This window comes from Colius striatus, chromosome 5 (genome assembly GCF_028858725.1).
Source record: "Colius striatus isolate bColStr4 chromosome 5, bColStr4.1.hap1, whole genome shotgun sequence".
Lineage (NCBI taxonomy): Eukaryota > Metazoa > Chordata > Aves > Coliiformes > Coliidae > Colius > Colius striatus.
In genome coordinates, this window is record NC_084763.1 from 45,597,674 (window position 1) to 45,613,396 (window position 15,723).

Below are 15,723 nucleotides of genomic sequence, written 5' to 3' on the forward strand. Positions count from 1 at the left end.
CCTCTAAGAAAACAGATTTCAGTTGTTGCCACTGTCTTTGAGTATACGAGAACCAGCATTTACTCACTATTAAGTCAGGCTGGCAGTTACCTACAACAGATCTCCCTTCTAAACAACTGCAACAACTTGACTGGGAAAAATCCCCAAACAAAACCAAAAATCCACCAACAAAACAAACATTAAAAACACCCCCAAACCAAAACCACTTTTGCACTGTTATCACTGTTTTTTTTCTTTTTGCATTGGCTAATTTGGGGCTTCAGAACTATTCAACGTTATAATGCCTTCATTGTTTCCATTTCTTCAAGAACTCCAGAATGTATGGAGAGGAAAATAAGAAAAAGAACTGGAAACAATTGGCACTGACAGCAAAATTTTGACAGCAATTTAGTGAACATGAGGAGAACCAGAACAACCTTATTTATAACCAAAGTCTTTCCAAGGAAAAAGAGATACATCTTGCTATGCTAATACTAAGGAACATGTAACTAGTTATATCCCCTCACATCAAATCAGAATGATACTTCCTATTTACATATACCATTCCATGCTCAGTCTTCAATGAACTATGAGGAGTCCAGGCCCTGGCTGTCTCCAAATTAACCTTACTGCTAAGTTCCCTCCTTCATAAATCCAAACAATTCACAACAGCTTTCTGCTCCCTCTCCCAACTTCTATTCTCAATCCTGGTCATCAGCCTCCTCATTTGGATGTGAGTAAGCAGTCAACCAGTAGAACATCCATTCATTACTATTGGCCAACTACTCTCATGTGTTTCATTATTCTCCTAACCCTCTTCCCCAGTACTGGGACTCTAGAAAATGAAGTACTCAACTACTAAAAGTAATCTAATAGTTTACAACAAACAAACATTAGTTTAGTAAACCAAAGAGTGAAGACTACACATTTTCTCAGAGTTTTGTCAAACATCACAAAGATGCTTCAGAAAAAGAAGGACTTAATCCCCTATCACTGAATCACAGAATTGCTTTGGATAGAAAAGACCTTTGAGATCATCCAACCAGGATGGTCCAACCACTAACTGCACATTGGCAAGCCCATCACTAAACCGTGTCCCTCAGCACCTCATCTATACAGCTTTTAAATATCTCTAAGGATAGGGACTCCACCACCTCCCTGGGCAGCCTGTGCCAGTGTCTAATAACCTTCTCAGTAAAAAAAAAAATCTTCCTAATCTCCAATCTAAACCTCCCCTGGCACAACTTGAGGTCATTTCCTTAACCTGTCATTCAGTACTGGGGAAGAGACCATTCCCTACCTCACTACAATCTCCTTTCAGGTAGATGTAGAAAGTGATCACATCTCTCCTCAGCCTCCCCTTCTCCAGGATAAACAACCCCAACTTCCTCAGCCACTCCTCGAGACTTGTTCTCCAGACCCTTCACCAGCTTCGTCGCCCATCTCTGGACACACTCCAACACCTCAATGTCCTTCTTATAGTGAGGGGCCCAGAACTGGACACAGTATTCAAGGTGCAGCCTCACCAGCACTGAGTACAAGGGGACAACCACTGCCCTAGCCTTGCTGGTCACACTATTTCCAATACAAGCCAGGATGCCATTGGCCTTCTTGGCCATCTGGGCACACTGCTGGCTCATATTCAGGCAGGATTAACACTCCCAGGTCCTCTTTCCACAGGACAGCTTTCCAGCCACTCTGCCCCAAGCCTGTAATGTTGCATGGGGTTGTTGTGGTCCAAGTGCATGACCTGGCACTTGGCCTCATTAAACCTCCTATCTCCAACTCTCAAAGGCTGGTGTTCTACACTAAACTATTCTCTGACCCCTTTACCCCTTCCCCTTTTTTCTTTCTTTCTCTCACCATCCCCCTAAACTGCCCCAATGGCCCCACTAGATAAGCCTCATACAAGCTTCAACATAACAATCAACAACAGCTCCCATTCCATCACCAGCAAACTTCCATTCCATATAAATAAAATATAGTCACATCACCAAAATACAATCAGACCAAAAATATACCTCTACTATCAACAGTAATACTCAACAAACCTTCCAATTATCATCTCAACAAGCACCACAACAAAACCCACACCATACCCCACAACACACCAGTCCCTCAAGTCTCCACAAAAGGATCATCTGCCAGAGACACAAAATAAACAACACTCACCAACATCCCATCTAAATAAACCATAAACACTAACAATACAAAAGAGATCCCCAAATTTAACCTGCATCCTGCAGTAATGTCAACACTAAACCAGGCACACCATATGGCAAGGGATTAAACACAACTGCCAACCCCCCAAAAACAAAACAGAACCCTAAAAAAAAGTACAAAACTTAAAAGTGGTTCTTGCTTGTTTTTTTTCCCAAGGTTTATGGCTGGAACAAAGTCATCAGTAAATCTCAACTACGGGAATCCAACAAAAACGTTGATTTCCCCCCACCCCGCCTCACCCTCCTGAACTCCAAACACCTGATGTCATACATTTACCTACTTACCTCAGGACATAGCATCTACGTAGGTAATACATGCAGTGTATGCACTATACCTATTAACATGCACACATACCTTCTTCCTGCTACATTTCTACTTTCAAGTCTCTGTGTGCGGATGAGTTGCTCATTTGGAAACATCCACGTGCCCTTCTATAGCAATAGGCATCACAATCGAGTAAAACATCAGTTTTTTAGCAATGTTCTGATGTTGGTACTTCCCAAAGTCCAACCAGACAATTTTTTTCTATTTTTGAAGAGATTTTACTTTAACCATTTAAAATTCACATGCTTCACTCAAAACTATGTCTAAAACCAACTTGTATTATAAAATAGCTTTCTATTTAAAATATATTTAAAAATTAATACCAAAAATACTTTTCCCTAAGTTTGCCTACCTTAAAATACATTTTAACTTTTTCCTGAAGAAATGTGGGGTTTTCTTTAAGGCACTGCCTGAACCGAGAGACTTTATCTGCAATCTTCAGGAGCTCCACTGGATCCCCATCTTGATTCCAGCAGGAAGCTATGTACTGAATGGGAAAGAACAATTAGGTAAGCAGGACAATCCATCTCCTTATTTGTAACTGACAGTATCTGCCTTCCAAAATGACCTGATTATTTGTATTTGAATAGCAGATGAGTAGTTCTATAGCAATGAGTAGTTCTATTATATTTGAAGAGGGAGAAAAATATCCAAAATCTGTGTTCAAATTAAAGGGCTATTCCATCATTATCTGTCCCTTGTTCTCTCGATTCTCGTATTTATCATACCAAACCACTATTTTTTTTTTTTCTTCCTTACTATTTTTTTGCATAGGTATATATCTGTATTCAGAACATCTATTGTAACACTCTTTCTCCCATTTAAAATAAACTAATTTTTCAGCTCAGGAAAGAAGGAAAAAAGAAAACAGGCAGTCAAGTAGTAAATAAATATTACAGTCTACTCATTTATTCTATCAGTCAGATAGAGACTTAGGAGAAAGAAGACACTACATAACCAGAAATGCCTTCAGGGCATTCTTTTGGAAGGATTATTCTAGTTTTATTCTCTGGTTTGAGACTATTAAGTTTGTTCAAGTTGCTATTGAAAGTTATCCAAACATACCACAGGGCAAGATACCAAAACCTTCTCCATTTCTACTCTGCGTGAATAGGGAAAAAATGAAACAAAGAAAAATAAAACAACCCCAAGGCACAGGAAAGAAAAAGCCCTTAAAAGCATACTCAAAATAAATGCGGCAGAACTGTCAGAACCACTTTCTCTTATCTCATCTCTAATCACAAGCCCTCCAGACTATTTGAGTAATATCTATTATTATCTATTCTGTGGAAATTCCCTAATGTGTCTTAAAGAACAGTGTTCTTTTAGAATATACCTGAGTTAATTTTCTTGAAATAAAAGCAGTCACTCCTTATTTGGGGCTTCTGTGTGGTCATTATAACTTGATTCTCAGTAAGCAACCTAGAAGCCTATCCCTATCTAAAAGAGTTGCCCAAATGCTTCTTGAGTGCTGCCAAGCTTGGGGCCACCATCACCTGCTTGGAGTCATGGTTTAACCTTGGCCAGCAGCTCAGACCCACACAGCTGCTCGCATGCTGGATGCTGCGGGGATAACTGGAAAGGTAAAAGTGAGAAAACTATGTTGAGACAAAGACAGTTTAACAGGTAAAGCAAAAGCTGCATGCGAGTAGAATAAAGAATTCATGCGCTGCTTCCTGAGGTGTGGGGGTTGCAGGGCTGCATCATGCCTAATGGGTACTCAAGAAGGCAAATGCCATCATTCTGAACATCCTCCCTTCATTCTCCTACCCCAGTTTTATATGCTGAGAGTGATGTCATATGATTTGGGACATCTCTTGGGTCAGCTGGGGACAGCTGTCCTGGCTCTGTCCTCTCCCAGCTTCTTGAGAACACCCAGTCTACTCGCTAGCAAGGCCGAGAGAGGAGCAGAAAAGGCCTTGACACTGTGTGAACACAAACTGTGTGAACAAAAACATCTGTGTGTTGTTAACACCGGTTTCAGCACAAATCCAAAGCAGCCCCTCAGAAGCTACTGTAAAGAAATTTAGCTTTATTCCGGCTCCTTTGCTGCCCTCCTTTGGATATGTTGTAGTATTTTTCTTACACTGAGGAGCCGAAAACTGCACAGAGTACTCAAGGTGAGGCTGCACCAATGCTGAGTGTAGTGGGACAATCACTCTTTCTACCAGTTAGCTAAACTCTCCTCAGTGCACTCCAGGATCTGGTTGGTCCATTTGGCCTTTATGTAACTCATACTGAACTTAACATCAACAAAACCAAACAGGTCCCTTTAGTCACAGAATTCTAGAATAGGCTGGGTTGGAAGAGACCTTTAGAAGTCACCTAGTCCAGCCTCCCTGTAACAACCAGGACCATGTTCAACTAGATTAGATTCCTCGAGCCCTGTCCAACCTGACCTTGAATGTTTCTAGGCTCTTTCTGCAGGGATGTACTTCAGTCTGGTCCCCTAGTCTATATGTACATGCAGGATTACACTGTCCCAGATGCAGAAGATTTGTCCTTGTTGAATTTCAAAGAGTTTGTGATTGTTCAACATCCAATCTATCAAGATATCCCTGTAAGGTCTCTCTGTCCTCCAGGGAATCAACAAGTCCTCCTAATTCAGTATCATCAGTAAACATACTTCGTGTGCACTCAGCTCCTGTGTTCAGGTCATTCATAAAAACACTGACAAGAACTGTCCCTAAAAATTGAGCCCTGGAGAATACCAACAGTGGCTGGCCACAAGCCAGATGTTACCCCATTTACTAAAACTCTCGGACACTCACTCCTCAGCCACCAGTTCACCTATGGTACTATGTTTTAAACAAATACATCATACCGCAGATGTTGTAGGATTAAGTCCTAACAATGAATCAACTTCAGGTCTTAAAAATGTTGAAAGATCAAGTATATGCATAAATATTTCATCAGACAGAATTACACAATCCTAAGATGTGCTAGAAAGTATTGACTATCAGAGTCAGGCACATTCTGCCAGATCCTACTATGAAACATGAAAGGCAATTAAATCTCCACAATTTGTCTGTTTCATTGTCTGGCAATCTGTTTAGAAACAACTCTTGGTTGTGCTCTCTCATTTACAAGCTGTATGTTAATCCAGGGCTCTACTTCTTCACCTAACTTTGTATGCCACACAAATGAACTCTTCTTAACACTGAAGAAGACACAACACTTGAGAGACAACAGAAAGCAAAAATAGTTGCTAAGCAAATGAAACTGCTGCAGAGCAGGAAAAAAAACAGGATACTGGAGAACAAGTGGCAGCAGAAGGCTCTGCCTTCTAAATTGACTGCAAATACTGCAGCTAACTCATTCCCAAATTTAAGACAATGTGCAGACTTCTCAAAGACACCCCATTTTGCTGTGGAGCATGGTTTCCATAACAGCTTTATATCAAAATGTTGATATGGCTTTGGTATCAAAGCCTGAGGCCATGAATTGAATTGGTGTACATTTTCACTTGTGAGTCTTGAAATTAAAATACAGCTGTACAACCTTAAATTCCATAGACATATAGTCCTATTTGATTTAAAAAAAATATATAGGCATCCAACTAAAACATGCAATTCCAAGAGCCAGTATGCCTCTCTGACAGAAGCAATCAGTGCTACTGCAAGCAAAGATACTATTCAGGCAAAGACAACAGGCTCACTGTCTAAGTCATACAGTGTGAAGGCCAGCAATAGTTTGAAGGCTACTGAAAAGAAAGAAGAAAGGTGTACATAAGATGATAAAAGCAAAAGCACTTAAGTGAAAAGTTTTTCATATTAAGAGCCTACAAAATTACTCCAGATTTTGTAAAGATATAGCCATTCCTAAAAAAACCATCACACATGAGCACACATACAGACTTACAGATGTCAGGGCAAGTCCAAAACTTGTAGACTGATGCTTCAGTTGGATTTCAATTTTGTGAAGCAAAGCTTCAATCCTATCTTCCTCAAATCCTTTCCTTTGGGAAGAGATGATAAGAAAAGGAAATCAGATCCATTAACACTAATCACTTTAAGTGAAGTTATGAAAATGAATTATAACATCAATAAAGGAAGCATTACAACATAATGTCTTCCACACTGAATTAAAATTGATATGAAATAATCTTATCATGCTGTGTCATTTAGTGAAATTGCACTAATATCATTAAACTCCTGAAGGTTATTCTGATGAATATGCCACAATAGAGGAAGCAGCAGATAAAGGTTTTAAGAGCATTGAACAATATTACTGCATCTTAGGTGTATTTATTTTAATATAACTATATTTAAGGAGTGTTATTTTATTTAAGTCTGTATTATTACATGCTTATATATTAATATATTATTAATATATATTTGTAAAAGACTGGATGAAAGAACTAACAATATTCTCAAAAATTTAGCATTACTCACGCAATAACTTCATCAACTGTTTTAGCAATTATCTGTTTCACAGTATCAATGTCTCTTTCAGCAATACCCTGAAGACCCACACTGAAATAAGCTTCTCTTGTTGAGCCATTAAACCTAGAACAAAATATACTCAACTCAGTGATAAGTACAGGACTTTAGCATTAAACCTGTCAGCAAAGGCAGAAGAAGGGGAAAAACAACAGTCATTTCCACATACACACAGGATTTTAAAAGCTAGGTAGAAAGAAAATAATTACCAAATAGGCAAGAATGGAACTTAAAAGACTTTTTTTGTTCAATTTCAGCAGTAGTAGTAACCACTATTAAGAAAACATACAGCATATGATATCAGAAAAACAGTTACAGAAGAAAAACTGGTCTTTTTTTGTCTTCCCATCCATCTTAAGTATTTTCAGTTAAAGAAGACTCCTTTTGTAAGGTGAAAAGTTTAGCTGCTTGTAATGCCAAACACATTCTGCTTCAGGAGGTGAGTGCAAATGGTACGTTTACAAATACTGCCTTAAAAGCACAAATTTAAGCTAAGTGCTGAAGGTGAAGTGTTCAATGTTTGTTTCAATTATTTTCAATGGTACTGAAAACAAACAAACAAACAAACCAAAACTAAAGATAATTTTGTCCAAGCTGTCAGGCCAGGTTAATTGTAAGAAGTCATCTTCAGAGAGACAAATTGATACTTGCAGAAGTGCAGAACACCTAGCAGTCTGAACCAAAGTCAACAAAAAAAAAAAGGGAACAGGTGCTCATCAACTCTAAACATCCATTATTCCACGTCTAAGAAACATTCTTAAAAAAAGGAATTCAATGGCAAACTCAGGTGTTGAATTCTGGAACGTTTATCACTGCATTCAAACTTAAGTCTCATAGATTGAGTCATCAGCACAGTCCCTAAGGCAAATTAAAGCCAACTCATTGTACTGTTCACCACCCTATTAATATGATAGTCCACCTGGAAAAGGCTCAGTTGGCAAAACATACAACTGAATCTGTACTTCACTGTCTAAAGACGGAATTCTACTGCCAAGCTCTGTAACATTAAGATGTCTGCATGGCACTGGCAAGCATGACACAGGACTTGCAGGAAGCCCATGATTTCACATAGAGGCAGTTCAAGTCAGGCAGAATACTCCCAGATATTAGAATCTTAGATGAGTATATTAACGTTTCCCGCTGAAATATCTGAGACAGCCAGTGGAGACATAGGCATGATTTTTGTCATCCTCAAGTCTAAAAATCAGTTAGATGAGTCATACTCTGAAAGTATTTCTTTCTGCTGACAGTAAAGGTAACCTAAAAAGGCAACTGAGCCTGTAGCTAAGTGTAGACAATCCACCTACCCTTAGTCTGCAGTGCAGAATGAGCTCTGAAGGCTGGCTACAAGAGCTACAGTTTGAATATAGTTTGAGTAAGTGAACACTGGCACAAATACTTTTTTGTACTGAAATGATGGTAAGTTAGCAGCACCTAATTGTACAAAAGCACATTTGCACCAAACCTACCTAATACTAAATCACAGAATTCAAAAAGGCAAGCATAACACAGCACAGAAAACAGCTAACAAATTCTTCTGATTAATACTAAATGGACAAGATGAACACTCAAGTAATTTACTGCACTGAAGATGTATTATGGTTTTATCTCCCTATTTTTCTTATTCATAAGCTTTAAACAGTATGACTCTGTTTAAATTAACAAAGCTTCCATTGAATTATTCTGACGAGTCAAAAATAACACTTGAGAATACTTTATAATTCAATCACTAGAATATGATTATTATTATGGTGTAGGTTGCTTGTATGAGAGAAACTTTATTCCTATTTGATAGTGGTCTGTAACTTTCCTAATACTGGTTACAGTGAATTGCAACACTTACCCAACATCGGGAGAAAAATCTGTACCAACACCAGACTCAATTAAGGCTTTGTAAAATGGAGAATTTGGCCCATCAACCAACAGTGAAGACAGAAGGCTTAGTGTGAACGTTTCAAAAGTGTCTGTAATACTGAAGAAAAATCAATAGTTCTTAAAACCATCAAGCTATGAATGTGTGACCCCCAGCATGACAGAATTCATTTCAGAAGAATTACTTGTACAAAACAATGTAGAGGGAGCATGGGAGAAATAATTGTCAGTTATGAACACATCATCAAACCCTAGGAAACTAAGTTCTGCATCTTTCACTTGTTATAACTGGTGGTAGAACAAGTTAAATTAGGCTGCAAGGGCAGGTAAAATTAGTAGTAGGGTTGTACAGTAAAGCTTGCACATGGCAGGAAACTGAAAGACAGGTGTATCCAGTGTTCCCACAAGTCTAATCCACTAAACATATTTGTAAGATAACAACAGATTTTCTTTATGTCTATCTGCTAAAGAAACCTACAGGAAAAATTCTGCTTAATAACAAAATCTTCATTTACCACAGCAGCATTTGTCTAGCCTTCTCATAGCATTATTTATCTTAAAGATGACACTTCTGAGAAGGGACTGGGGGACATGAAATATGCCTGTACCTTGCTTCAAGTTCTAAAATAAGCCTTTGATTCAGGATTTCATCTTGATATACTTACTCAGTCAACAAGTAGCTGACGCTGATGGTTGTCTGCTTGGAAGGGTCAGCAGCGAAGGAGTCTAAGCCACATGTTACACTGTGTTCTCTCTGTAAAGCAAGAAATAATATTTAATTGCAGATAAAACTCAGTTACAAATCAAAAATGACTGCATACATCTTCATAGCTTCTTCCTTCCAAAGATTTCAAATAATTTTACAGATATTCAAGAGTAAGTTCAATACACATGAGTAAATACACAAACAGAGTATACTGAAAAATACGAGTTGTATTTCAGTTTTTACAAGTGAAGAATAGAAAAGAGGATAAAAAAAAAACCTAGCCATAACTAACACTCTGAGCTGCATTTGAAAGAAATGCTTACACTTCCGACAAGTCTGCTAGCAAAAGGGGGAGGAGGGAGGGAAAGAATGGAAACAATTTTGACGTTGATGTTTGGAAGGTTAGGTACCATGGGAGGGCATATTTCCTGACACTAAGTATCAACATTTCTTTCAGTAGCACTAAATGCTTTCCGTTAATAAATTCTTCAGTGCCTCAAATACTGAGGGACATGAAAATTGGAAATAAAAAAATAAAAATCAATAACTGCATGTAATCACTCCATCAATGAAACTCAAAAGTAATTTAGTTTTTCCCCACTGTAACAAAAAATAACATTCCAGCTGATTTATACACAAATATACTCCTAAAGAAAAACTCCAGCAGGCTGGGCTAAAACATTAACCTGCTGTTCAGTTTCTGTCATTCCAATACTGGATCTACTTACAGGCTTTTCCCAGAGTTTCTGTTTTGGGATGTCAGTATTTGATTCAATCCTTTTGAATTTTATCAATGCTTCCTCATGTATTTGTTTCAAATGTTGCTCCAGTGGAAAATTACCATAAGTGAAAAACCTGCATTTCAAACGAAAGATTAGGATTAAGCATCAGATTTTACATGAAATTTACAGTAAGAGCTTTTATTATATTCTGAATTTCATGTGTTTTCCACTGATTCAGTTTCACTTACAATGGAAAATACTTTCTAAGGCTCCAGTTTGCCACACACACGAAACTCACAGATCTCCTGGTAAAATTTCACATTTTTCAGCTTTTGTTTTATGTTTCAGGCCACAAAAAGCTATAATTTGTATAGTTGCAGCAAAATACAGTGTTCCAAGAAGCAAGATTAGTAACTGAATTCAGAATCCCAGTGCTCTGAAGTTCCTGAAAATTCTTATGGTCCTCATATATAATGTCTCAACTGATCCATAAGACGTGACCAGGTTCTGCAGGTCAGTCTACCAAGCACACTCCTATACCTACAAGAAACACTGCTGACTTACACTGAGTTAAATATGAACATGAGGTGTATCTCAGGTAAATATCCATTATTTAGAACCTGATACAGTAATACACAACTCAGGAGCAAATTAAACAGATGAAATAGGGTAATTTCTAACTTCTTACTTCATTTCTAACTTAATCTGTACTGACTTCAAGAAGAGACTTCAAGAATAGGAACCCATAGACTCATTTATGCTACTTGTACCATAACTCCCTAACACTATCATCAAATACTTATTAGCATGTTCCATTTTCCTCCAGCCCTATACAAGTTCCAGGTGAAACGTCTGTAATCAAAAAATCCTCAAAACAAATCCTCTTAATCAAGCAGGATGATGCACTACAGAAGACCATCCATCTCTCTTTCCTGTCTCCAATTCACCGTGCTCTGCTCTTCCTAGAGCAAATTCCTTGCTTCAACGCTGTCCTAACTGCTGTAGGGCATGGGTTATCTAAATTGCTAGTGAGTGGAAAGGCTGTATTACTGGTTTTCCCCTCACAAAAATTTGAACAGAGTGCTAACACACTATATAAACTATAAAATTAGTCACAAACTTCAGATACCTGGAATTGCTTGGATGATAATGTGTGGCATGGAACTGTTTAAGCTGCTCCCATGTAAGATCAGGAATACATAATGGATCTCCACCAGATACTACACCATATGTGTGATCAGGAAGGATTTTATTCTGCAGGTGCTGTGCAAATATCCTCTCATTATCTGTCTTAAAAGGAAAATGTCACATTTCAGTAAAAGTCATCAAAACACATTTTGAAAATAAAAGGTGTCAATAAAGATCTTAAAGCTCTAACTTACACAAGAATGCTTCACATAAGCATTTTGTTCTGTACCCAATGTACCTTAATAAAACTAGCTACATTATCATGTCAACTTAAAAGAAAATCCTACAATGTAAATTAATTATTAAAAAGCATTAACAAGAGGTTCTTTTACATGTAAATGAACTATTGACAGGTTACCTTTAAGAATAATCACATAACATATTTTTGATGTTACTGAGGACCTAAATTTCACAGAGGAGGAATGGAAATCTCTGATGATCCAATGCCACCAATAATCCTCAGCTTAAGCCACTTCACCATGAAAAAGATCTTGAAAATTCACAAAACTTACAAATGCCCCTTTCATTTCATTAAAAACAACTCCTTTGAAGACTAGAGGTGTCTGAGGATCAGTTGGGTTCTCATGTTCCAGCCTCCAACCTTCTTGCCTGAAAAAAATTATTAAGAGGAAGTGTTAGGAGTTTGAGTTTTTTTCTTTTTTTAGTTTAAGGTTTGCACACATCTCAGGCTGCCCACATCTTACCAGAAATCTAGTTGCCGTAAACATGGAAAGAAAGCTGCATCCAAGTACACTGACAGGAGATTCTGAAAATCCTTGGGATTTTGTGTGGAAAAAGGATACAGCGTGTAATCACTAGCTGCATATAAATACAAGTAAAAAGATCAGAACTTCAGAAGGTCAGAGATGCATTTTGCCCTCATTCCCAGTTATTTATAAAGAGATTGAAGAGAAGAAAATTACTAAATGATACTTATTTTTCCCGAGGAATACACAGAAATTTAACAATGCAATTATTTTACCACAAAAACTTTTGGTTTTGCCACATTTATAAAAACAATTAAATATATTGGGTTTTAATACATACATCCAGTTCTCTTGGGATTTCTATTGGAACTGCCAAATGAACAAGATCTATTTTGTTGCCTTACCTTGTTAGTTTTTTAATATCTCACTTGCAACATTTGCACTTAATAATAACGGCTCTCCAAAGGGAAATTAGAGGAGCTAAGGGACAGTTCTACTGCAATTAAGATCTCATACATTTTGAGTGCTATTATTTACTTTGGGCTCACCTGTGAATGCATTCATGAAAGTGGACAGAGACCTGTTTAACATTTTAAAGAACGGATCTCTGCAAGGATATTTCTGAGAGCCACATAACACAGTGTGCTCAAGGATATGTGGGACCCCGGTGCTGTCCATCGGAGTGGTTCGGAACTGTACACTGCAAGACAGAGAGGAATGTAGAGGAATGTAGTTATTTGTGAGGAGAAGTCCACTCACCTTCCATCTGCAGCTGAGACTTGTGAGAACATTATCACTATCTAGTAACTAACACTGCCTACAGTGGGATGCAGAATTATCAACTTCTTAGGAAAGACTCTTGAGCTGAGTTCTCAGCCACCTCTTCTAGAAGGTGCACAACCTCTGCACTTCGGGAGGTGTTACAGAAGTTCTTAGCACACAACTAAACACATTTACTCTTTCTTTAAACAAAAGGCTCAGGAAAAAAAACTTCATCAAAGGTTATGGAACAAAGAGACGATTTACAACTTCCAAATAATAACGCAATTTATTGGAAAGTCCAGGTTTTGGCTTATCAGTACAGAAGAGATGACCATAAATTTGAAGTAGTTTAGTGGAGAGACATAAAGATGGATGGAGTCATGCCCTACAGGGAGAGAGGAACTGGGCTCACTTAGCACAGAGAAGGAAAGGCATCAGGGGGCTCAACAGCTGTCTTCCAATACCTACACCGAGGTTATGATGAAGAGAGGTTCTTTGCATAGATATGCACAATGGAAGGACATGAGACATCATTCCTAAATTGAAGGAAGGGAGGTTCCAACATGATATTAAACAAAAAAAACACCTCATTGAACAGACAGTCAAACACTGGGAACAGATTGTCCAGAAAGGTTGTGTAATCTGTCTTTGGAAGTTTTCAAGGCCCACTTGGAAAAATGTCTGAGGAATGACACTTGAATTAATTGCTGACCCTTTTTTGAGCAACAGACAGAACAATACATCCCATGGCACCTTTTCCAACCTGAAAAACTGTAACGAAGGTCCACAAAGGAAGTACTATCCTCTTTGCTATCATAGGAAAATCCAGTTTTGAAGCTGGATTACCAGTTATAAACCACAAGCTGACACAGACATAGGACATGCTATACATATATTAATGTTTTACCTGAACAGATTATTAGAATCTTCCCGGGCCACATGTAAATACCTGGCTCCTGTACCGTCATGACTAAGCTTCACTGCAGTCAGAAACAGCTCAGGAACAGCTGTTACCTGCATTGAAAGAAAACATCTGTATTCTAGTGTGACAGCAACTAGGTCAAATAAATCATGGATGATACAGCAATGATCAAATTGTTGAACCTGTTTATAACACTACCAGATACAGAATTAAATAATTTTTTGTTGTCGCTATAGTTTGTGGGGGGAAAAAAAAGAATGCAAATTGAAAATAAATAAATAAATAAAAATTAAAAACCACTAAAACCAATGAGCTTTACTCTTCTGGTATGGCTATTAAGGCCAGAACAATTTGATCAGAAATACAAAGAAAAGGTTTGTATGAATATAAGAGTAGTTAGGGCTGCAAAAGAAAAATCAAGAAACCCAGTTCTACCACTAGCTCTGTCACCAGCAATCACTTTTTGCAAGTGACTCTCTGCTTCTGCTTTTTTTTTCTAAATTGAAAATAAATTCAACATATTATTTCCATTGCAGGTTCGTAAAATAGGTATTAAAAGCAGCTTAGGAGATACAATATTACTTGAATGTATTTCATTAAACAGCTCACAGTGGAGTTCTGTTATCTCTCAGAACTTTTAAAATCTAAACTTAATGTTCAACATCTGTAGCAGACAGGCACATAAATCCCGGGGTATGTTAATTACTTTGGAAGAGTTATCGCCCTACAGAAACATGTGTTAAAGTTACCTAAAGAATTTGGCTGCAGAGAGATAACTGCAAGTAACTACAGTTTTTTCACTGACCACATAAAGCATCCATAAAAATATTTAGTGTACAAACTCCTAGCCTCCCTGAGGCGCTTGCCAAGGGAAAATGTATCTATACAAAGGCAGCGAAAGCAGCGTAACGAAAGGCGATGCTCACCTGCTTCACAGTGAACCCATGGATCTGCTCGCCTACCCGGTACTGCAGTGCTCTCTCACTGGCGGAAACGCTCTTCCACCTCCATGACTTCCGATTCAAAGACCTGAAACAAAACTTCCCCTTAAAACGAACCCATCTTGCGGTAGTGCTGTAACAGCGAACGAGACGCCGTCCCTCAGGCGGCGCCGAGGGGCGGCGGGGAGATGAGGAGCACCCGCCCGCCCAGCGCCGCGGTCGCGCCGGGCTGCAGCTCGGAGATGCCCTCCGGCAGCCGCGCCTCACCGCCTGCCCGCACGGGTCCCTCTGAGCCCTGCCAGGGACACGGCACGACGCCTCGCGCCCTTCAGCGCGGCGCGAAGGAGCCGGCTTCAGCTCGGAGCCCGTCCAGGCCCGCGGCGGGGCCTGGGCAGCGGAGGGTCGGGCCGCCTTCCCCGCGGAGCGCCGGCTGAGGAGCCGAGACCTGGCAAAGCGGGGTGAGGATCGGCCAGGACCCCTGCCAGCCCTCTCCCCGTCCTCACCGGCCGCAGCTCAACAGCCTCCCGGCCGCTCGGTAGCGGTTCCACATGGCTCAGCACCTCGACAGCGGAACGGGCCGCACGCCCGAGCCAGCGCAGGCGCCGCGGGCCCCGCCCGCATTGGCGGCGGCGGGAGGCTCCGCCCGCAGCGCTGCGGCGGCTGCCGGGGCCGAGGCGGGCAGCGAGCAGGGGGCGGGCCCCAAAGCGGGACGGGACAGCGCGGCGAGAGGGGGGTAGACACCAACCAGCTGCAGCCTTGTGAGGAGAGGGCTGAACGAGTGTCTCTTGATACTCGTTCAGGAAGTTCTCAGGGAAGTCAAAGGCAGTGTTGGTCGTCAAGGGACTGACCTCTGAGCAGAGCCTGTTGTTTACTTTTTTGCATTAAGAAAACCCCACAACACCGGAAATGAATGTGTTTCAAAGGCTGCGTCTCTC

At 39.7% G+C, this 15,723-nt stretch overlaps 1 protein-coding gene across 3 annotated transcripts in view; it reads right to left on the reverse strand.

Annotated features, from left to right (window-relative positions):
• PITRM1 (pitrilysin metallopeptidase 1) overlaps window positions 1-15,399 on the reverse strand; it is a 29,638-nt gene extending 14,239 nt beyond the window's left edge. For 2 of the 3 annotated variants that reach the window (XR_009818819.1, XM_061997285.1), the window contains exons 1-13: window positions 15,292-15,399; window positions 14,774-14,876; window positions 13,833-13,939; window positions 12,712-12,863; window positions 12,161-12,275; window positions 11,969-12,065; window positions 11,398-11,558; window positions 10,275-10,401; window positions 9,506-9,594; window positions 8,812-8,940; window positions 6,921-7,034; window positions 6,388-6,484; window positions 2,879-3,013 (exon numbers count right to left, since the gene is read on the reverse strand). Coding sequence is in view for 2 of the 3 variants with exons in the window: in XM_061997285.1 (XP_061853269.1) it covers window positions 2,879-3,013; window positions 6,388-6,484; window positions 6,921-7,034; window positions 8,812-8,940; window positions 9,506-9,594; window positions 10,275-10,401; window positions 11,398-11,558; window positions 11,969-12,065; window positions 12,161-12,275; window positions 12,712-12,863; window positions 13,833-13,939; window positions 14,774-14,876; window positions 15,292-15,338 (1,473 nt within the window). In the remaining variant the exon portion in view is untranslated. Of the gene's footprint in view, window positions 1-2,878; window positions 3,014-6,387; window positions 6,485-6,920; window positions 7,035-8,811; window positions 8,941-9,505; window positions 9,595-10,274; window positions 10,402-11,397; window positions 11,559-11,968; window positions 12,066-12,160; window positions 12,276-12,711; window positions 12,864-13,832; window positions 13,940-14,773; window positions 14,877-15,055; window positions 15,127-15,291 lie in introns of those variants that run through there. The other variant, XM_061997286.1, reaches the window with a different exon arrangement.
• Between the last annotated feature and the right edge of the window lie 324 nt (window positions 15,400-15,723).